General features: G+C 47.6%; 1 protein-coding gene across 1 annotated transcript in view; it reads right to left on the bottom strand.

Moving 5' to 3' along the window:
- Positions 1-23,409, bottom strand: part of PARP1 (poly(ADP-ribose) polymerase 1) — a 47,669-nt gene that overhangs the window by 12,224 nt on the left and 12,036 nt on the right. The window contains 13 exon segments of the mRNA XM_060192112.1: positions 515-564; positions 567-642; positions 2,075-2,270; positions 5,295-5,427; positions 5,619-5,687; positions 6,302-6,547; positions 7,104-7,244; positions 8,264-8,411; positions 10,840-11,016; positions 11,647-11,763; positions 16,324-16,423; positions 18,366-18,580; positions 21,436-21,542. Coding sequence (XP_060048095.1) covers positions 515-564; positions 567-642; positions 2,075-2,270; positions 5,295-5,427; positions 5,619-5,687; positions 6,302-6,547; positions 7,104-7,244; positions 8,264-8,411; positions 10,840-11,016; positions 11,647-11,763; positions 16,324-16,423; positions 18,366-18,580; positions 21,436-21,542 — 1,775 coding nt within the window.

The following is a 23,409-nucleotide window of genomic DNA, read 5'->3' as shown; positions in this document are numbered from 1 at the left end:
AATGTAAAACGCCTTCGTGCCGAGGCTCCCAGGACCTAGGTTCAATCTCTGGCACCACTATAAGCCAGTTCTGAGCAGCTCTGGTCAAAGAGAAAGAATGGGAGAGAAAGAGGGAGTAAGTGAGTAGTCCAGTCAGGAGGCACAACTGCAGTCGAGGGGAGCCTCGGGGGCTAAGGGATCACCCTCCTTGTAGGGCGTCTTAGGTATCCTGCTGGGATGAAGCGAGTCTGCTGCAAGTGGGCTTTTGCAACAACTTTGATTGAATCAGGTTTGTGCACCCTAGTAAGGCGGCAAGAGAAGGGCTATATAAGGCAGACAGTGGACAACGGAAAGCCCTTTATGACAAACCAAAGTGAAAGAGCAGGTACCCCTGGCCTCAGTGCTCCTGTGACCTGTCTTACAGGCCAAGGGACAAGGTCAGAGGGCGCAGCAGCCACAGAGCTGACACCAGTCCAACATCCAAGATACCAAAAGCCCAGCCAACATTCGCTATGAACACAAGAAGTGCAATGACCTCAAACTCCACCATGGCTTTCTTCATACTTTCCACGTCAAAGATCATCTAATGAGGTCCTGCACTGGCTTGGGGAGCTTGGATTTGGTGCCGGGATTCACCGTCAGCTTCTTCACAGCCTCTTCATCCTGTCGTGGGAAAATAAAAATGAGACAAAAGAGGAAAATTATGAAGAGACTTGGGTTAATAACCTAAACTAGGTGCTGAAGCATCTGAGGGGTTCAGCTGCAAATGAGGAATACAGGAGACACCAGCAACAAAGGCTGAGTGCTGATAACTGAGGGCTTAAGCAGTGCTTGCCAGGCAGGCGTGTGCGTTTCCATGAGACCGACTCTCAGTGGGCACAAGTCCTCCTAGCTGCTCCAGATTCTCACAGCCCAGCTCCACACGGGCAGACCTGTAGACACAGAACCCTCAGGCTCTCATCATTCACCACTTCCCATCTTGGGGTTGCTGGGTAGCTATGAGGCAAACCTCAAGGCCAAAGGGAGATGGGTCAATGGGCAGATACCCAACCCCCACCCCTCTCATTCTGTTTCATTTCAGGGCCAGCCTTAAGCACCAGTGGATTTTCGTATGTTAAACCCACCTTGCATTTCTGGGATAAACCCCACTTGTTAAGAATTTATCAGTCATTCCTTAGAAAGGACCAGACTTTGTCTGTTGACGCTGCACCTATTTTCACATAGCTACCAGCCTGTAGCTTTCCAGTGATGTCTGTCTGGTTTTGCTATTAATAATTAACACTGGCGGGAGTCGGGCGGTAGCACAGCGGGTTAAGCGCACAGTGGTGCAAAACACAAGGACCGGCCTAAGGATCCCGGTTCGAGCCCCCGGCTCTCTACCTGCAGGGGAACTGCTTCACAGGTGAAGCAGGTCTGCAGGTGTCTATCTTTCTCTCCCCCTCTTCTCTCCATTTCTCTCTGTCCTATCCAACAATGACAACAACAGTAATAACTACAACAATAAAACAACAAGGGCAACAAAAAAGAATACATAAATAAATAAATAACACTGGCAGACTGGGACGATAGCATAATGGTTATGCAATAAGCCTTTCATGCCTAAGGCACCAAAGGTCCCAGGTTCAGTTCCTTAGCAGCACTATAAGCCAGAGCTAAACACTGCTCTGGTTAAATAAAAATAATAATAAACAAAAATAAAAGGACAGCAATAATAAAAAAGGTTAACACTAGCTTTACACACTGGGTGTTCCCTCCCTTTCAGACTTGTGGGGAAGAGTTCACAAAGCACCCGTATTATTTCTTCTTTCAACATTTGTGAGTGAGGCTGGAGAAATAGCCCAACTGTCAGAGAACCGGACTTGCATGCCTGAGATTTCCTGTTCAATCCCTGCCACATCAGGCGCCAACCACATTGGTGCTCTAGATTCTTAGGTGAAACTATCTCATGAAACAAAAAAGGTCAATATTAAAAAAAAAAAAAAAAGTAGCATTCCCCAATGATGCTGAGTGAATTACAGCTTGCTATTATTATTATTATTTAGAGTGTTTCTTCCCCTTCATTAAAACCAGGTAGTATAAGAGCAGTAAGTATTACCTGGCCATAGTCTATCTCCAGAGGGTAGAACTTCTTGGGATACTTGGTGAAGTTTTTGGCGTGCCAGGCATTGCCTGTTTTCTCTTCATATAACTTCATAAAATGATCCATGGCTTCCTCTTTGGAAGGCATTCGCTCCAGTTTGTTACTACCAATCACTGTGCCCACACGGCCCCAGGACCTGAATATCCAGTACCTATGAGGAGACCAAGTTGTAAGAGAAACATCTGTGGGGGCTCACCAGGCACAGTTCAACACGAGTGCCCCTTCTCTGCCAGCCCACTTGGGTTGAGAAATGATGTCAGTCTGCCCAAAACAAAGGTGAAGGACACAGGGGAACAAGAAGAGATGACTTTATACATTAAAGGTCCTTTATTTGCCTTTTTATTAAACCAAGGATTGTAAGAAGTTAAAAATAGGGAGCTGGGCGGTAGCGCAGTGGGTTAAGTGCAGGTGGCACAAAGTGCAAGGACCAGTGTAAGGATCCTGGTTCAAGCCCCCGGCTCCCCACCTGCAGGGACATCACTTCACAAGAGGTGAGGCAGGTCTGCAGGTGTCTATCTTTCTCTCCCCCACTGTCTCCCCATCTCTCTCCATTTCTTTCTGCCCTACCCAACAACAACATCAACAACAATAACTACAATAAACAACAACAACAAAAAACAAGGGCAACAAAAAGGGAATAATAAAATAAATAAAAACAATATAGTATTTTTTTTTAAAAAAAAGAAAAGTAAGAGAATTAGGGGAAGCTCTGTGAATGGGAGTGGTGTTGTGATGTCTTTCCTCTCTCTGAAATTAGTAGTATGGGGGGGGGGGAGAGAGAGCGAGCGAGCACTGGGAAAAGTGGAATCATACAAGTGTAAATCACTGTTGAACCAGAAAGAGGAAAAAAATTGCCAAAAATCAGGGTCTGGCAGCCAAGTGTTCAAGGTGGTATCATGTGTTCAAGAAGGTGTGAACATTAACATGGTTATCCTGAAAACACGACAGCTGTGGTTCAGCTCCAAGGCTAAGATGTATGAAGTCGGAGTGCGCCAGCCAGTGGGGTGCCGGGGAGCCACCCACAGAGCCATGCTGCCACTCCAGTGTCTGTGTCAACCTTGGTCACAGGTCACACATGCACCAGGAGCAGTGCAGCACAGTTGTGAGCGGTTTCATTTTCTTCTTCTTTTTTAAAAAATATTTATTTCCCCATTTGTTGCCCTTGTTGTTTTTCATTTTTCTTAACAGAATTAAAGCAGACACTTTACATTGCAATACATAGACATGTCCCAAACCCAACTGCCAGAAGCGTCTACATGTGGAAGTTAAAACCAGGGCGCTCAAAAGGAAATCGGGATCTCCTCCTGGTTTTCTGGGCTACCTGTCCAATGGTGCACACAGCGCTTTCTGCTGGATTTTCTCCATGGGAAAGTCTGGAAAGTAAGACTGACTTATCCTCCAGGAAAAAAACCTCTCTCACAACCCCCTTCACTCTGCAGGTTTTTTTTTCTTTATTTTTTGAAACATGCTGCAAACACTATGTTATGTGCATTTCTACAGAAACTGTTCCTCCACTATAATACACATCTAACTTAGGAAGGGCTGCTTTACATGCTAAAAGCTACTCGGCTCTCAGGCTTGACAGGAGTAGGTAATAAACAAAATCTGACACGGCTCTCATTTTTTCAGAAATGTCTGACAGCCAACTAGATACTCTGTCCCCTTTTTAATGGTTATTTTTTGTTGTTCACTATTCTTTAATATTAACTTTATTTATTTGAGAGACACAGCCAGAAACGGAGAAGGAAGGGGGAGATAGAGAGGAAGAGAGACAGAGAGACCTGTAGCACTGCTTAACCAATGGTGCTTTCCCTCTGCAGGTGGGGACTGGGGGCTTGAACCTGGGTTCTTAAGCATGTAACATGTGCCCTCAACCAGGTACTCTACTACCCAGTCCCATTGTGCACTATTTAAAGAGGATCAGGGGAGAGTTAAAGGAAGGAGAACCCCAAGGCTGAGTTAAGTTCCTCGGGCCACCACTACTGAGCCTTTCAACTAGTAAGACTGGAGACCTCTTGGAGTGCCAATGCACAGTTCACTTTGTGTGCTAAACAAAGTCCAGTTTAATACATTAAAGTAACTCAAGTTCCCCCATGCCTTTCCTTTTATACATGGCTGCTCTCACATGTAGGCTGTGAAGAGGGACAATCACTTCAGTAATGAGGACCATTCTGAAAGGAGTAGATGGTAAAGTCCCCTAGAATGTGCTGGAGTCTAGCTCCACCATACTTCTGAAAAAACAAACACAGAGCTGGAGACAGCTCACTGGGTAGGTCCAACGTATGGTCAAGGTTTGAGCCCTGGAACTATATGGGCAGTCACATGGAAGTTGAGGAAGCTCTGGTGTCTATATATGAAGATAATATGCCCAAGTGCAGTGGAATCACACATGTGGTAGAGGTCAAACTCCATTAAAAAGCAAAGCAAAGCAAAGCAAATCAAAGCAAATTCAAACATCTTTAAGTAAATAGGGAGTCTGAAGGAACACTGGAGAGTTGTTTGTGTCAATGTTTTATTTGGATCAGAAATGTAAAAATGTATACACCTTGACTGGGGGGGCTGGGAGGTAGTTGGCCCAGTCGACAGTACACTCTGCAGGGGTCAAGATCTTGGATTTGAGTGCCGTGGCATGCGGTCTCTCACCCTTTATCGAAAATAAACCAACAGTGCTGGCAAAATAGCTCACTCAGATACTGTGTTTGTTTTTTTTTTAAATTTATTTCTTTATAGGGGAATTAATGTTTTACATTTAACAGTAAATACAATAGTTTGTACATGCATAACATTCCCTGTGCTTGCTTTGTGATGGGCAGTCCCCACTGCACTGAAGGAAGTTTTGGTGCTGTCTTATCTTTCTATCTGAAAAAAGCCAGTCTAGAGCAGTGAGCAGAAATAAAAATAATAGAGTCCACTGAGAGCTTGCAGGCTCGAAGCCCCAGCAAAAACCTCAACAGCAATAAAAAACAAAACAAAAGAACTTAAGTCTTCAGGTAGCTACAAGCAGAGAAAGCTGGGAGACTATGAGACCTCCCTCATCAGCAAAGCCACTTGTATGGAGTGGCTTTTCTCCCCACTTTCATTAAAGGCCTCTCCACTTGCACGTTCTTCCTGAGGCTGCCAGCACTGGCTGCCAGGCTCACTTGGTGCCGTAACCCTAGCCACCCCCAGAACGCACCTGTTCTCCTTGTCGTCCTCCAGGAGTTGCAGCTTGTAGTAGGAGTTGGTGCCTTTCACAATGTCCACCAGGCCCAGGGTGGCGCTGAACACCTTCCCACCTTTCTCCAGGACGTGGGCAGAATGTTCAAGACCTGTCACAGGGACAAGTGTCTATAGCTTTCTCTGCTGGTGGAGCTGGGAAGTGGGGACCTAAGGGTGTGGGGCCCACACCTGCCCAGGGGACACTAACTTCATTGGGGAAGGGGAATCCTCCACAAGATGTGAGCGCTCTCAGGACTGGAGGCCAGAGATGCGAACCCATCCCTGAGTCTCACTAGCTTACCTGAGTCAGGATCGACGGCTGCTCCTCCTTTAAGAGTTAACTTTACTCTCTTCTCAGATTTGTTGAGTCCTTAGAAGGGGGAAGAGAAATGCCAACAAGAAATTAAACATAGGGAGTCGGGTGATAGCACAATGGGTTAAGCGCACGTGGTGCAAAACACAAGGACCGGCATAAGGATCCTGGTTCGAGCCCCCGGCTCCCCACCTGCAGGGGAGTCGCTTCACAAGCGGTGAAGCAGATCTGCAGGTGTCTGTCTTTCTCTTCCCCTGTCTTTCCCTCCTTTCTCCATTTTGCTCTGTCCTATTCAACAACAATGACATCAATAACCACAACAATGTTAAACAAGGGCAATAAAAGGGAAAATAAATATATATAAAAATAATCACTTCAAAAATAAAAGAAATTAAACATAAACTGAAGGGAAAGGAGGAAGGCAAGTGAGATTTCACTTGCATCACCTGCCAAGATGGAGCCGGTGAGCCCTGGCCATTCTTTGCCCAGGGAACACGGAACTGAGAAAACTGAAATGAGCAGTGCCCAGTGGATCATTTCCAAGACACAAAGGGAGAGGCTTCTTGTGGGTAGGCCTGGCCAGCCTTGGACAGACCCAGGACTGTGGCAGAATGGGGCCATCTGCTTCCATCTGGCTCATGACCCCCACAAAGTGGCAGCTTGGGACTCACCTTCCTCCTTGACGGGGGCCTTGCTCTTCTTGGGGACCGCAGCTCCCAAAGACTTTCCTGTTGGGATTAAGACTTCAACAGGTTCTACCTTCACCTCAGCCCCCCAGGGGGACAAGATGTGGATGGTGAGCAGCTCCTGAAGGCTCTTGGCTGAGCCAGCAACATCCTGAAGGAAATCCTCTGACACAACTCGGATGTTGGCTCCTTTCACCTCCTCCATCTTCTTACTCATCTTCTCCACCTCCTCTGTTCAGAGTGGAAGGAAAGTAAGTTTACCTCTGAACGTAGACCTCAAATTCCTACAGTTAGTTACTGTGAAGATCTCAACCCTCATTTGTCCACGGCTCTTCCCTTCCAACTTGAGTGCTCAGCTCACAAGCCATTTCATTTTGGCAACAGCGCCATTTCCTTTGCTTCCGAGTATGGTGAGAATGTGCCTTCCCCAACCCCTTATACAACGTGAGATACTAACAAACATTCCTGGACAAAGTGACCTTGCATGAGAAAGTGGTCTAGATGCCTCACAATAGTACCTTTCTCTGGCCTCTTCATTTACCCCACATGCTGCGAACTTCCCATCAAGGACTCTAACAGCATTTAGAGGGCTGTAGTGCCTAGTGAGATCAATGACCGAAGTCCTTAGTTGGGACTAAGAGACAGCAATGCAGGAATAGGTGCTGGCTCCCCTCAGCAAGAACACTCAAGAGGAGTGCCTCTCCGTCTAGCAGGTACTGTGCTAGGCACTTTATCTCAGCAGCCACGCCCCGTCTCACTTCCATCTAATGAACAAAACGAGACTCACTTTTAGTGCTGATGCACAGGGAGGCCTTGTTGGCCGTCCCTGTTAACTTGCCCCCGAGATTCTCGATCGTGGCCTTCACTTCATCCTTGTTCTGGGAGAGTTTTCCAAGAGTGAGGATCTTCATGTTGGCTAAGGGCTTGTCTGAGACATGAGAACAACTGTGAGGCAGGTGTCTCCACCGGAAACGGAAACAGCAAGCTCCATGGAAAGGCCTCGATTGTGCTTGTCTCTCCCCCAGAAAGGATGAGAGTGAGGAGACCCCAAAATAATGCTACTCCACCAACAGGATGTGACCCAGGGACTGACTGGCTGTGGGCTGGGAAGTGAGGTGTAGGTAGGTCATGTGAACTCCCCAATCTTCATGCACTGTTTATTGACACCATTAAAAAACTGCAAAGGAGCCAGGAAGACAGCCCACCTGGGAGGGAGACTGCTTTGTCAGGCACACAATCCAGGTTCAAACCTGGCCTCTATGAAACTGGAGGAAGCTTGTGTGCTGTGGCTGGTCACTCTGTCCATCTGTGTACCTATCTATCTATCTATCTATCTATCTAAAAAGCCAGCTCTGAGTGGTGAAGGCCTGGTGGAAAAAATGATGAAACTTATCCAAGACAGTCAGTCAAAGCTGACCAGACTGTCCAGCACTGGGGTAGGACTGTACCTTCTGTTTGCTCTGAGCAGTAATGTAGTGTTTTCTAGTACAAGAGATGCCATAGGAGGGATCCTTTAAATGTTTTGTGAGGAAGACCAGTGACTGACAACTACTGAGTCTTCACAGTGAACAAAGAACCAAATAATTTCATTTCTCTGCTGTGAGTGCACCCAGAGACACAACTCCCCACACCAGCCCCCTCCTCTAGGGGACGGGAGGGGCGTGTGTTCAGGTTGCCTGTCTCCTACCCACCAAACTGTGGCTGCACCATCAGGCTAACTTGGCACCAGAGTGAACTGAGGCAGGAGCCCTCCTGACAGACAGAAATGTCACAAGCTTGTTGGGGAGAACATTTCCCACTGACACTCCTGAGTGACTTTAAGGCCTAAGCACCCTACCAGGCTCAGGCTGGCTAATGGGTCAAGGAAGGGGGCCGGAAGTGGGGTGGGGGTGGGGTAGCAGAGAAGCTGGATGTTCTCTCTTCCTCTGGATCAGCCTGCTGTGGTACCTGCAGGAGCAGAGTTGTTCACGGTGGCGGGCACGGAGGTTGTGGTGGGTGGGGGCGCAGCGGCCACTGGGGCACTGGACTCGGGTGGAAATATCCGATCTTGTTTTTTAATCTTCAACTTCTTGAGGCAAGGGATGACTCGGAATTCCTACGGAGATGAAGTTTTTGTGGTTTTAGACTTGGTTGCTTTGAAAATTTCAGCTTGGTCAAATGAAGTTTCAATCTAAGAGACAGGCCTCCCTCATAATAGAGCCAAGGGGATCTGGTTATCCAGCTAGAAGACTCTGGGAGAACACGAGAAGGAAAACGCTCCCAGCCTAAGTATGGCAGAACTGACAACCAGTCCTTGGCCTCTCCTCCAGCTTCCAAGCCCCAAGCTTGACTGGTTTCCTTAATAGCCCCTTCTATAACCTTAAGGTTACCAGAGGCTTAAGCCCCAAGAATTGTACACACAGCAAGTGACAGAGAGAACCCGGAGGATATCTAGGCAAGCCCCGCCGTCCCCAGCAGGGGAATAGATGCACACCCTACAATAGTTGGTACTCAAGACAAAACCTGTGCAAACCACCTTCACCCCAGTGACTCATAGCAGGCTTGCTCTCTAAATCGGGTTGGGACCTTTCATGCTGCCAATGGTCATTTGGAGATTTATAACATCACCTGCAAGCCTTACAAAAGCATTAAAGATTAGCACTTAGGGGTCAGGTGGTGGTGCACCTGATTGAGCACAAGTAATACAATGTACAAGGACCTGGGTTCAAGCACCCAGTCCCCACCTGCAGAAAGGGCAGTGAAGCAGTACTGCAGATGTCTCTCTCCCTATCTCTTCCTTCACTCAATTCCCCTCTCTCTATCCAATAAACAAATAAATTAGAATATTAAGAAACAAAACAAAGATTAGCACTCAATGTTACTACGAAAAAAGGAGACTTTAACATTTCCATACTGAGAAACACAGAAAAAAAGTTTCTATAGGAAATGGTCAGATCTGTTTTAGAGTGACCACATGAGAGAGGGAGAGAGAAAAAGAATCGTGTGGGGGGGGTGGGGGGAGAGAGAGAGAAACAGGAGAGAGTATAGCAATGGAAGGGAACAGAGAATAAAAAACTAAAGGAACCAGGGGCCAGGTGGTAGTGTACCAGGTTAAGCGCACATAGTAGGAAGAGCAAGGACCGGCTCAAGGATTCCAGTTTGAGCCCATGGCTCCCCACCTGCAGGGGAGTCGCTTCACAAGTGGTGAAGCAGGTCTGCTTCTCTATCTTCCCTGCTCTCTCAATTTCTATCTTATCCAAAACAAAAACAAAACAAAACAAAACAAAACAAAACAAAACAAAACAAAACACCCCAGCAGCAACAACAGAAAAAAGATGGCTACCAGGAGTGGATTTGTAGTGCAGACACCAAGCCCCAGTGATACCCCTGGAGGAAAGAAAAAGAAAAAGGAAAAAAAAGAAAAAAAAAGAAAACTTCAAAACAGGGGAGTCAGGCGGCAGCGCAGGGGTTAAGCACATGTGGTGCAAAGTGCAAGGACCTGCATAAGGATCCGGTTTCGAGGCCCCGGCTCCCCACCTGCCTTCCCTTCCTCTCTCCATTTCTCTCTGTCCTATCCAACAACGATGACATCAATAACAACAACAATAAAAAACAAGGGCAACAAAAAGGGAATAAAAAAAAAAAACACCAAAACAAACAAAAACCAAAAAACTAAAGGAACCAAGGTCAGGGACGTGGCCAGTCTGGGAGTTGGGCGGTAGCGCAGTGGGTTGAGTGTGGCGTGAAGCACAAGGACCCATGTAAGCACCCCGGTTCGAGCCCCCAGCTTTCCACCTGCAGGGGAGTCACTTCACAGGTGGTGAAGCAGGTCTGCAGGTGTCTATTATCTTCTTCTCTCTCCATTTCTCTAACCCTAACAATGATGACATAAATAACAACAACAATAAAAAACAAGGGCAACAAAAGGGAAAATATATATATATATATATAAAGAAAGAAATAAGTCAGTCTGAGATGTCAGATTACTGATGTCACTGGGATAGACACTTGGGTAACATTACTGAGCATTTACCATGTGCCATGTTTCAAACACTCAAGCCCACAGGAGTAGGTACTGGACATAAGGGAACTGGAAAAAGACCAAAGCTCAAACCCTGAAGTCCAGGAGTGGCAGCACTACTACAGCACCCCAGGACAACCCCTCCAGCAACCAGTACTGCCATCACCCAAAGCACTGCAGGGCACCAAGGGAAAAACTCACAACTGAGTTTTGGCTTTCTTCTTTTGTTTTTGTATCCTGAGGAATTCGGCATGTAGTTCTGTTAAAGACAGCAAAAGGAGGTCTATCATAAAGACAGACTGTCTGCCCATCTGTTTACCACTGTATCGCTTGTCCCTAGATACAGACTTGGCACTCATAAATGGAAATAATTCCTATTTTTGCAAACAGGAAGATTTTATCCCATGACAACAAACTCCTATCACCCAGCTCATACTTTGGTTCTACACTTGTGTGGTGTATGACGTTTGGAGGCAGTAGTAGTTTTATATACCTGTACTGGGTGGGCTCACAGTACCCTTACCTTGGGGGTTACCCATTCCTTCCGGTTCGGGATCTGCGTCTTGACCATGCACTTTGTCCAGGCAGTGACATCCCCGGTGCAGTAGTAAGCATCGCTCTTAAAGACCAACTGGCCCGAGCACTCCTCACAGGGCAGCAGAGCCCCGAATACCATGCCATCAGCCACGCGGTCCAAGATCTGTGGCCAGAGAAGGAAGGGGTCAGGGTTAGAGAGGGAAGGAGGAGCCACAGGGAAGGACATTTACCAATGTGGGATGGAGGAGGACTCTGCACTCACTTCCTTCACTAAAAAAAAAGATACCCCCCCCCCCCACCACACACTAGCCAGCTGGAATGGGGATTTTCATATTTTGAAAAAACTTAATTCACACATGAAGCTCCCCACCCACTGGTGATCTACAAATAACAGGAACACCTGGAGGGTCCAGGGTCAACCTCTCCTCAGAGAGTGACGGCAGGGATGGGCCTCATGATGCTGGCACTTCTCTGCAAACCTCGAGCCCCTGTAGTTTCTGGGTAGAAGGCAATAGAAAGAGGCTCCAAGAAACAAACATAAGCAGGTCCACCTTAGTTCTTATGGAAATTCTGGAGGGTAACAGGGGAAGAGGCTGGGGGTGTGGTGGTCCTGCCCCTTCCCGGGAAATGGTGACCACAATGGCGATGGTCATGCAACTCAACCACAGAGCTGTTGTGCCTCCTGAACAATACCAGCAGCTGTTCAATCGGAGGGCCTTCCACACTCCTGGGGGACAGTCACTGCGCTGTGACCTGGCGGCCTCTTGGCTCACTTAACACAAAGGCAGCTCACCGCCGACTCCCCAGAAGGCACTTGCTGATTGTTGAAGATGAGCAACTCCTTCAGGTCGTTGGTGGAGCACGCTTTCTTGAGCTCGTCCTTGACGTTCCAGATCAGGTCGTTCTGAGCCTGGGGACGAGACCCCAAAGCTGGGAATCAGCCCTTCACTCTGGCATTATGCTATTCCACTGCAGAATACTGTGCCCCAGTATGGTTCCGTAGCCCCCATGTCCACTTGGTCGATTCCAAATTATATTCCTCCATGAGGATCATTTCTGGAACCATCCATTCCACCCCGGTTCCATGGCTGCCAGTTCTTAGCAACATCGCCCCGCCAGATATTCATCGGGATGCGGCATCATCTAAGTTCATTTCCCACGTCTACGCTCGACCGGACCTGCCAATCTACGCGGATATCTTCGCCACCCTGTTCAACGCTTGACGTCTCGTCACCCAATCTGGTCCCCTACGCCTACACTGAACTTCTCTGTTCCAGACTCAGAGAAACAGAGTTGGCAGTCAGCTGAGGTAAAGAACAAACACCTCATCACAGACCCCTGCAAGCGTCAACCCGGCTTTGACCTAGCACGTTATGATTGGGCCCTCCTCAATCGCTATCGAACAGGCCATGGCCGGTGCGCCGCTATGTTCCATGGCTGGGGAGCCAGAGACGACCGAACTGCCCCTGCAGCTACAGACAGACTATGACCCACATAGTCAACGACTGCCACCTCTCCAGATTCAAAGGAGGTCTCGAAACTTTACATCAGGCTCAACCTGATGCTGTTGACTGGCTACGGAAAAAGGGCAAATGCTAGAAGAAGAAGAAGCCCTTCACTAAGGAAGAGAGCCGAGCCAAGGAGGTCAAGCTTACAGTCATCTCAGCTACTTGGCCCCAACGGGTCTCACGCACAAGAAAGCTCCTCTCCCATGCTCCTGTGGAAACCACATTAAACCCTGGGCTCGGCCGCTCAGAGAGCAATGTGGGAGGTGGGAAGGCCACCTGAGGCTGTGGCAGTCCAGGTACTAAGGTGCCTGGACAGAATCCTTCAACCACAAGATGAAGGAAAGTGTCTGCACTCACTGGGTTTACCTCCTTCCTGCCAGTGCTTTGGACCTAAAGGAAGTAGGACGTGGGCGGCCTCCAGCTACCCATGAACAAGTTAGGGCTGACTCCCAGACACCTCTATGCCTCACACAGCACGGAGTTCATAGTAGCAGCTATTAGTTCTTTTGAACATAGGGCTGGAAATCTATGCTGACATTCCTCCCAATCCACTCTGCTGGGACTGTTGTCAGGTCTTTTACCTCAACCTCACAAGCACCTTGCCCAGGACTCTATTCCTCCCCCTTTTCTCTAGGGCAGTGGGAGAGGAAGCTACAGGCTGAGCCCAGACACCCCTCTGCAGGCCTGCAGACTCCTTGGGGGGACGGGGAGGGTTCTCTAAGCACCACCACAGTAAAGCTCTCACTGCAATCAATGCACTGCCAGGGCTGCTTCCCAGGCTCATTCTAAGGGCTCTCTCAACCATGCCCCTCTACCAGACAGACATAAAGACATTTAATGCCACCAAAGCTAGTTGAAAGAAGCACCACCTTATATTGGAGTTGGGCAGTGGCACACTCTAGAGCATTACCATGTGCAAGGACCCAGGTTCAAGCCCCTGGTCCCCACCTGTAGGAAGAAAACTTACTAAGTAGTGCTACAGGTATCTCTTTTCCTCTCTATCCCCTCCTTCTCTATCAATCATTGCCTCCATCAAAAAAAAAAAAAAAAAAAAAAAGGAAAAGAAAAGAATAAGCTGCAGGAAGTGGTGGGCTTATCAGGTAGGAACCAAGCCCCAGTGATAACCCTAGTAGCAATTAAAAAAAATTTTTTTTAAAGGATGAAGCGTCCACAGACCATCTCCACTTTATGACATTTTTCTTCTTTAAAAAAAAAAAAAAAATTCAGGGCCTAGTGGGGGTTGTATTGTTATATGGAAAACTGAGAAATGTTATGGATATACAAACTATTATATTTACTGTCAAATGTAAAACATTAATTCCCCAATAAAGAAATTAAAAAAAAAATTGACAACCTGGGCGAGTAAAGCACTTGGATAGTTAGTGCATTACTCTAAGTACAAGACCCTAGTTTAAGTCTGGCCCTGCCCACATTGAAGGAAGCTAAGGTGCTAGGGTCTCTCTACTTCTCTGTCGCCACCGTTAAAATCTGACAACACCCAGGGGAGACAAGAACACAACTCCTTTGAAGGTAAAAACCAAAATAGCACACCTTTAACTGCTTGTAACCAGGTTTGGTACACAAGGTTTTGGTAAACAAAAACACAAGAAAGGGTTGGGGAGACATCATAATGGTTCTTTTTTTTTTTTTTTCTCTTTTCTTTTATATTTATCAGAACATTGTTCAGGCTTGGCTTATGATGGTTCGTGGGACTGAACATGGGACTTTGGAGCCTCAGGCATGAGAGTCTGTTTGCATAACCATTATGCTATCCCTCCCTACCCCATAATGGTCCTTCAAAAGACTTTCACGCATTAGGTTCTGAAGTCCCAGGTTCAATCCCCACCACATGTCAGAGCTGAGAGGTGCTTTACTCTCTCTTTCATTAAATCAATAAATAAAATATCATAATAGCCGAATAGTGTACACATACACACACACACACACACAAATATTCATAAAACAAAAGACAATCACACCCAATTTGTAATTCTTTTTTTTTTTTTTACCAGAGCACTGCTCAGCTCTGCTTTATGGTGGTGCAGGGATTGAACCTGGGACTTTGGAGCCTCAGGCACAAGTGTCTCTTTGCATAACCATTATGCTATCTACCCCTGGCCCAATTTGTAATTCTTATCAGGCAAATGGAACCAGACTAGAAACTGTTTCCAATTTTCCTACTATGGGCAAAGCCAGAATATTTGTCTGAGGACCAAGCAGATGGCTCATGGAAATCATGTTCCTAAGAAGAGACAGGCTGTTCCCAACTCCCAAACACCCAGCACTTTCTGATGAATAATTCTTCCTTGGCTTCTGACTGCATGTAACGAATGCCAACGTCCATCCTCTGGTCAGTGAATGCTGACTTCACGGGCAGTTTGCTCCTCCTTCACTGCGTGCCTTCTATTCTTTTACTGAACAAGAGGTTCAGAACTTTCTTTCTCTGTCTACCTATGCTAATGACTTCTGGTACTCTTGAATTCAGCACCGAGCCTACAAGTTTATAAGCAAGTCCACAGGCCCAGGACACACAGAGACAACATATGAGCAGAGTATGAAGATATTGTCTATGTGGGACCAGGGACAGGGTGCTTGGCTGCTTTGGGCACAGAGAACCAAGGTAGAGCATAAGCTTACCATGCACATGCCCTGGGTTTGGTTTTCAGTAGCAAGGATAGCACCAAGGGGGGGTTATGACACCTCCATGGATGGTGAGGGAGTACTTTGTTGTCTGCCTCTCACTGCCCCTTTATGGAACAGGGCTGGGGAGTAGGGCACCCAGCTGAGTGCACATTTAACAATGTGCAAGGACCTAGGGTCAAATACCTAGGCCCTACCTGCAGTGGGAAATACTAACAATGTCTCTGTCTCTCTCTCTCCCCCCCTTTTGTCTGTTCCTCCCCTTTTACTTATTTCTGTCTCGCATAGATAATAAAACATTGGGGGTCGGGCTGTAGCGCAGCGGGTTAAGCACACATGGCATGAAACTCAAGGACTGCCGTAAGGGTGCTGGTTCGAGCCCCCCGGCTTTCCGCCTGCAGGGGATTGGGGGGGGTTGCTTCACAGGCGGTGAAGCAGGTCTGTAGGTGTCTATCTTTCTCTCCCCATGTCTTCCCTCCTTTCTCCATTTCTCTATGTCCTATCTGGCAACAACATCAATAACAACAATAATAACGACAACAATGATAAAAATAAGGGCAACAAAAAAGGAAAATAAATAAAATATTTTTAAAAAAAAGATAATAAAACATTTTAAAACACAAAGAACGAGGGTCTGGAGATGGCACAATGGGTGGAGCACTGGACTCTCTAGTGTGAGATCCCAAGTTTGATCCTCAGCATCATATGTGCCAGAGTGATGCTCTGGTTTGCTCTCATATCAAATTTTAAAAAACTGAATGAAAAAGGCTGTGCAGTGCTTCTGCACATATACGAAGCCTCAAGTTCCTTCTCTAGCACCTCACTTAAACATTCTTCGAAAGAGAGAACATAACCTAGAGAAAGGAAAAAACCATCACTACTTAACAGCCACAATCAACCTGAGAATTCGGTGTGTACGTGTGTGTACGTGTGTACGTGTGTGTGTGTGTGCGCGCGGGCGCGCATGTGCATGCACATGCGCGCTTGGGCCTCCTACATGCTCAATTTCCCTGTTCTAGTAGAATCTCTTCCTTTCCATTTCAGACAGAAACATGGAGGGAAAGTGAGGGAATAGGGAGACACTACAGCACCACTCACAGCACTTCCCCCGCTGTCACACACGGTACTCCCATGTGCTGTCAGGGGCTCGAATTTAGGTCCCCGTGTATGGTAAGGCATGTACTCTACTGGCTGCACTACGCCCCACCCCCACACACCCAACAGGGGAAATTTTTAAAGGTCTTAGAAAATGGGACACATTTCCTTGAACTTTCTTCCCTGAATGAGGAAGCAAAGGGAGAAACAATACTCAAAAAACTCACCTTCAGGGCCTTCTCAAGCTTACTGTCCTTGTCTTTCTCTTTCTTAATTTTCTTCTTGGCCACTTCATCCATTCCATCCACCTCATCACCTTTTCTCTTCCTATCAGAGACATGGGGTATGAGGTCAAACTCTGAAACCCAAGGGCAGGAACGTCTTAATGAGGGGTCAGGGATACTCCGGAGCCTTAGACGACTCAGTCCAGGCTCCAGGAATCAATCCTTATCTGGTGTCTGAAACGCCACATAGTTCTTGGCTAGAAGGGTCTGGCAGAGACTACTCTCGAGCTACAGTGAAGCCTGTTGCTTAGGGGCAGGACTGCAGACAGGGGGAAGCACTGTACCAGAGACCCAGTCCTTCGTGACTGAACACAGGGAAGCCCTTGGGCCCAGGATGCCAGTACTAAGTACTGCTCTGATTACAAACAAACAAAAAGCCCAAGAGAGAGGCCCATTTTGACATGTACATGGCCCAGGTTCCCTCTACATGGGTACGGTTGGGTGCTGTGGTGTCATTCCCACTCTCCTCTCTGGAGGGCGGAAGGGAGAAAGCATAACGGTTATGCAGAGACTCTCAAGCTTGAGGCTCCAAAACCCCAGGTTCAATCCCTGGCACTATCATAAACCAGAGCTTAAAAAAAAAGAAAAATTCAGCCTGGATCATTGAAAGCCTGGTGATGAAACATCAAACCGAAATATACCTTAAGGCCATGAGCTAGTTCACCACGAAGCGTGCGTGTGCGTGTCTTCCTATGCAACGGGGTCTGGCTTTGAACTCTAGCACTACATGGCATCACTGTGACACACACTGGGGGAAAGCTCTACTACTATGTCTCTCTTGCTTTCCCGCTCTTTCTTTTCTTCTTCTTTTTTTGCCTCCAGGGGTTTTGCTGGGGCTCAATATCTGCACTACGAATCCACTGCACTTGTGGCCATTTTAAAAATCTTTTTGGGTAGGACAGAGAGAAATTAAAGGGAGAGAGAGATACCTACAGACCAGCTTCACCACTTGTGAAGCGAGCCCCCTGCAGGCGGGGATCTGGGTGCTTGAACTGGGCAATCTCCTTGCACTTATGTGTGCTTAACCCAGTGCACCACCGCCCGCCCAGCCCTGTCTCTTGCTGTCTATCTGAAATAGTTAACAATGAAAATATTGTCCCTGGGAGCCGTGGAACTGCATGTGTGAGGCTGCTGACATGGGAAAGCCTCGTCTCTGTACCTCTGTCACATGTAACAGCATTTGCAGGGTGTTTTAATCAGACCCAGACTTCATTATGCCTTCCAGAATCACATGTATCTTGCAGTGAACTAAAACTAGTGTATGATGGCAATTTACTGGGGTCTCCCCCATCTTGATATGGTTAACTCACTACTCAAAAAGCATGATGCTCAGCACAGCACACCTCCCTTGGTGTGCTGGTTCCCAGCCTAGAGCTGGAATATAGACAGCAGGTGGAAAGCAGAAAGAACGAGCAGCTGCGGACTTGTGAAAAAGTTCCGTACAGGCTTTCCAATCCTCAATGTTAACACCATTCAGACCTCAAGCCATTCTGGACTCTACACCCAGGACACTCTTATCCCTCTTCCGAGGCTGGGCACTACTTAGTCAGCACCAGTACCAGACACCCAGCAACACATCCATAGAGGACACTTTGGGGACCTGGAAGTATGTCTTACCCCGGGGAAGAAGGGATAATAAATACTGGGTTGGTGGGAAGGTCACGACATATTTTTCTATGCATTAAGCTTGTATGAGTAAGGTCCTGAGTTTGATACCTGGCATCACCGTGTGCCAGAGTGATGCTTTGGCTTATTCCCTCAGTAATAACTAAGTCTTAAAAAAAAAAAAAAAAAAAAGTGGGTTATACAGGGGTCAGACAGGGCCAAGGGAATGAATACTCAGAGTGGCAGCAGACCAGTCACGTAATGTGACTTTTGTTGGGGAGCAGATGCGGACGGGAGATTGCCAGGGAAGGCAAGAACAACAGGGGCTCCTGGGAGCCTCTGCAGTCACCCCATCTGAAGCCCTGGGACCTGACACTTACCCTTCACTCTTCACGGCAGGGAGCTGCTTCTTCAGGGTCTCCTTGTCTTCTGCACTAAGCAGACTGAAGCCCTTGAACTGACTGGCGCTGTATTCGAGCCGGAAGCCCAGCTCCTCCCTTTTCTTCACGAAGCAGTCTGGGTGGTACCAGCGGTCGATCATGCCCAGCTGGGGCTTCTCTGGGTCCACCATTTTCTTGGACAGGCGCACCTGACCCTGTAGGCGATAAGCCAAGATGATGGCTGACCCTAGTCAGTCTGTCTAACCAGTGGGGGGGCCCAGTTTTGAGCCCCATACTAGTGTCATAGGAGGGAAGTGGGGGCAGGGGTTTGACTCTTTCTAGCCACCAGAGATGGTGCTATCCTCAAGCTTAGCAACCCTTGCTTAAAATGGGGTAAACTTTTAACCACCTACCTGCCTTCTTGGGCAAGGAAGGGGGTGACAAGAGTTACCTGAAGAGGTTCTGCTTGACCGTAGCAGCAGAAGAGCACATGGTATGTACCTGCGGAGCTTGGCCTGACCAACACCCAGGACGCCACTGCACGGGCTAGGGAGAGTTGCCTGCTTCACTGCTTGTGACGCTTCTCCATGGAGATGGGGCGGCGGCGGGGGGGTGGGGGGTGGTGGTGGTGGTGTTTTGAACCTGGGTCTTCTCACATGGTAATATATGTGCTCTACCAGGTATGCCTGGGCCTCTCTGGCCTTATGATTCTTAATAATTTACCTTTTTAAAAATAATTAAGTTATTTATTCATGAGAAAGAAAGGAGAGAAAGAACCAGCCGTCACTCTGGTACTTGTGCTGCTGGGGATCCAACTCGGGACCTCATGGTTGAGAATACAATGCTTTATCCATTACGCCACCTCCCGGACCACATAATTTATTTATTTTATTTGTTAAAACAAGAGAAATTTAGAGTGAAGAAGGAAAGAGAAAGACATCTGCAGATCTGATTCACTGACTGTGAAGCGACTCCCCTGCAGGTGGGTTGTAGGGGGCTTAAACCTGGATCCTTATGCTGGGCCCTGTGCTTCGTGTGCCCTGTGCACTTAGCCCACAGTGCTACCTGCCCGCCCCACCCTTCTCAATATATGGTCTGCTTCAATTTCCTGTTCAATACTCTGAGGGGGCAGAACCCTGCTCTCAGGGCCTGAAACTAATTGACCGGAATATTTACAAAAGATTGGAGAAGGGCAACAAGGCTGGAGGGCACAGGTCTCCCTTCCATCCCTGAGCTTGCCTCTCAGTTTCCTGACCAACACAGCCAGAAGGCAGAAATCACCCATGGCGGCCTCAAGTGCGGTGACTGGAACCTTTACATGAAACAGGGGAGATGCAGCTGGATGGCACCAGCCTGCCCCCTATTCCAAGTGGCCACTCTGCCTGGCCAGCTGTGATTCTTCTTTCTGTTTATTTATTTTACCAGAGCAATACTCAACTCTGGCTAATAGTGGTGCAGGGGATTGAACCTGGGGCTTTGTAGCCTCTGGCATGAGAGGCTCTTTGCATGACCATTATGCTATCTAGCCCTGCCCACTGAGATTCTTCAGAAACTAGAAGTGGATAGGATGCAGACAGACATAGGACGGGGCTATGAAGAATCAGGGCTGGAACTGCCTATAGATCATCACCGTACTTCTGTTTTTTTGTTTTGTTTTGTGTTTTTTAAATTGCAGCCTCAGAGGTAGCTAGAGCACAATGCTGCACTTAGAAACACGGGGTCCTGAGTTTGGTCCCAGGTATAGCACATGCATGGTGAGGCTCTGGCTCTCTCTCTCGCCCTTCATAATAAACAAATAAAACTCCGACAACAGCAACAACATAAAAGATCTCTTGTATGTGTGAGAGAAAGAGCAAAGTCTCTGTCCTATGTGGTGTCAGAGATCAAATCTGGGACTTCCCATATGCAAGGAGTGCACTGGAGTTCCTTCCTTCCTTTTTTTTCCCTTCTTCTTCTACCTCTAGGTTTATCGATGGGGCTTGGTGCCTGCATTATGAATCCACTGCTCCTGGTGGTCATTTTCCCCATTTTATTGGACAGGACAGAGAAATTGAGTGAGGAGGGTGAGATAGAGAGGGAGAAAGATACCTGCAGACCTGTTTCACCACCTGTGAAGCGACCCCCCTGCAGGTGGGGAGCTGGGCGCTCAAACCTGGATCCTTGCACTTAGTGCAAATGTGTGCTTAACTGGGTGCACCACCGCCCAGCCCAAGTGTCCTTTATTTTTCTTTTGCTAGGACTTCCCAGTGCTCGGTTGACTTTTTCAGACAGATAAGAGGGGAAGAGCCGGTGACACAGCTCACTTGGATAAAGCGGCTGCTTTGGCATTCCAGTCTGGCCCTCACCGCACTGGAGGAAGCTCTGGTGCTGTGGCCTCTTTTTCTCTTTTTAAAATACATTTATTTCCAATAAATAAATAGGATACAAAAAAAAATTAAAAAGGGGGCTGGGTGCTAGCACACCTGGTTGAGCGCACATGTTACAATCAAGGACCCAGGTTCAAGCCCCCACTTGCATTCTCTCTCTCCCCCATCACTCCCTTCCCTCTCCATTTCTGGCTGTCTCTATTCAATAAATAAAGGTAACATGTTTATTTATTATTAGATAGAAACAGAGAGAAATTGAGAAGGGAAGGAGCAATAGAGAGAGGCTGAGAGACACTGCAGCTTGTAAAGTCCCCCCCACCCCCCTGCAGGTGGGACCAGGGGCTTAAACCTGGGTCCTTGTACACTATATATAATTTATGTGCCTGATCTGGTATACCACCATCCGGCTACCTCTTTCTCTCTCTAGCTCTGAAAATGTCAGCCCAGAGTGGCAATGACCAAAAGCAAATAGATGGGGGGGGGGGGGGGATATGTACCACCAAAGCCTCCCCAGTACCGCATGGTATGCCCAGGACTGGAATGTGGCTTATATACATGGCAAAGTAGGGACCCTTCTAGGTGAGCTATCCTGCCAGCGCCACTTCATTATCTTCTAACCGCAGGCGCTGAGATAGCACCTCTGGCCTGAGGCAGCTGACAAAAAGCAGGGCAAGAAGCCCACACCATCGCCCTCCAGCTCGCACCTTCTCGATCTTCTCCATGCAGCCCTTGCACGTGCTCCTGTTAGACTTGGCGTACTCTGCTGCAAAGTCCCCCAGCGTCTTCTCCGCCTTGCTGCCAACTCCTTTGCCTAGAATCCAAGCACAGAAACACTCAGCTCTCCAGTCTCCAGAGGCCTGTGCCTGCCACCACTGCCCAGGACAGACCTGTGCTCTGTGCTGCTATTGTTGTTTCAGCACCTCCCTATCTGCTTCCAACAACTGTGCTTGTTGTACTGAGCTTTTTGCCCTGGCAATGAACTAGAGAGCTTGCTCGGACAGGCTCCTGTAGCAGCACAGTGCCAGCAGATGGCTGCCTCACTCTTCACTCTCCAGCTCTTCTATTTCCTTGGAAAGCCTCTCCCTTGCTTTGAAAAGTACTGATTAGGTGCTGTAGTAAGTTTATTTCCTCCTTAAGATTCAGTGTGTGTGTGTGTGTGTGTGTGTGTGTGTGTGTGTGTGTGTGTGTGTGTGTGTAAAGGGTGGCCAAAGGACCGGTCCAGATTTGCTATTGGAGATAAAACATGAGGTACTTGTGGTCTGGGAGGGGTGGCTCAGTGGATAAAGCATTGGATTCTCAAGCATAAGGTTCTGAGTTCAGGCCCTGGCAGCACATGTACCAGAGTGATGTCTGGTTCTTTCTCCCTCCTCATTTCTCATTAATAAATAAAATCTTTAAAAATAATAAATAAAGCTTAGATGCTCTTTGACAGCAAATCCTGTGTTCTGTCTGCTGAGATCCCCTGGTCAGATCCCCTGGTCACCTTCTGTTAAGAAGTGCTGGACAGACGACCCTACCAATGTGTCCTGGAGTTCCGCTTCCCCCAGAGACTTGCCCCACTAGGGAAAGATAGACAGGCTGGGAGTATGGATCGACCTGCCAATGTCCATGTTCATCAGGGAAGCAATTACAGAAGCCAGACCTTCCACCTTCTGCATCCCATAATGACTGTGGGTCCATACTCCCAGAGGGATAAAGAATAGGAAAGTTATCAGGGGAGGGGATGGGATACAGAGCTCTGGTGGTGAGAACTGTAACCCTCTTAACCTATGGTTTTGTCAGTGTTTCCATTTATAAATTAAAAAAAAAAAAAAAAAAAAAACAACTCACACAGACCAGAATGTGAAACTGTCCCCATGATGTGTCTTGTAAATCAGTATTTTCCCAAAAAAGTGAAGAAAAAAAGTTTTGGGTTGGCATAGTGCATGTAATGCATGCTCAAGGTAGGGCCCCCACTGCAGTGGAGGAAGCCTTAGTGCTGTGATTTCTCTTCCCCTTTTTCTGGTCTCTACCTGAAAATGCCAGCCCAGAGCAGTGAGGCCCCAGCAACACACATACAATAAAGATTGAGGGGTTGGGAGAGTCCACCTGGTAGACTGTACATTTTGCCATGTAGGACATAACTGAGTCCCTGGAGCCACAGGAGAGAGGCGCTGTAGAAGCTCTCTGCTTTCTATCTGATGTTGAGGGATAGCGGGGGGGTGGGGGTGGGGTGTGTGTGTGTCTGCTGGGTACAGTGGGATCAAGCAGAGCAAAAAGGCACGACATCAAGGAAAAAGTAAAAAAGATCAGAGATCAGAGTATTGTTCGGCTCACATTTATGGTGGTGTCAAGGATAAAACAACACCCCACCAGTATGCAAGTCCTGTCTTCTAATACTGAGCTACATGTTCTAATTGCCATTATACTTTTTACTTGACAAGATAAACATTGAAGGCAAGGCAGTACCTTGAGTCAGGGAAATAGCTCAGTGGGGAGAGTGCCTGTAGACATAATTACACACTGCTGGCACAGATGTGGGGGAACGGAAACTCACATACTCATCATGTTCTCTGGGGGGAGTATATAATAGTATAACCACTCTGGAAATCACTTATACAGCTTCTTTAAAAAGCTGAGCACAAATCTGCCATGTGAGCTGCTCCCTTCTCTGGGCTTAAGCTGTGGCCCTGAATAAA

This window comes from Erinaceus europaeus, chromosome 6 (genome assembly GCF_950295315.1).
Source record: "Erinaceus europaeus chromosome 6, mEriEur2.1, whole genome shotgun sequence".
NCBI lineage: Eukaryota > Metazoa > Chordata > Mammalia > Eulipotyphla > Erinaceidae > Erinaceus > Erinaceus europaeus.
The sequence above is the reverse complement of the archived record's forward strand: the minus strand, read 5'-3'. Positions and strand labels throughout refer to the sequence as shown.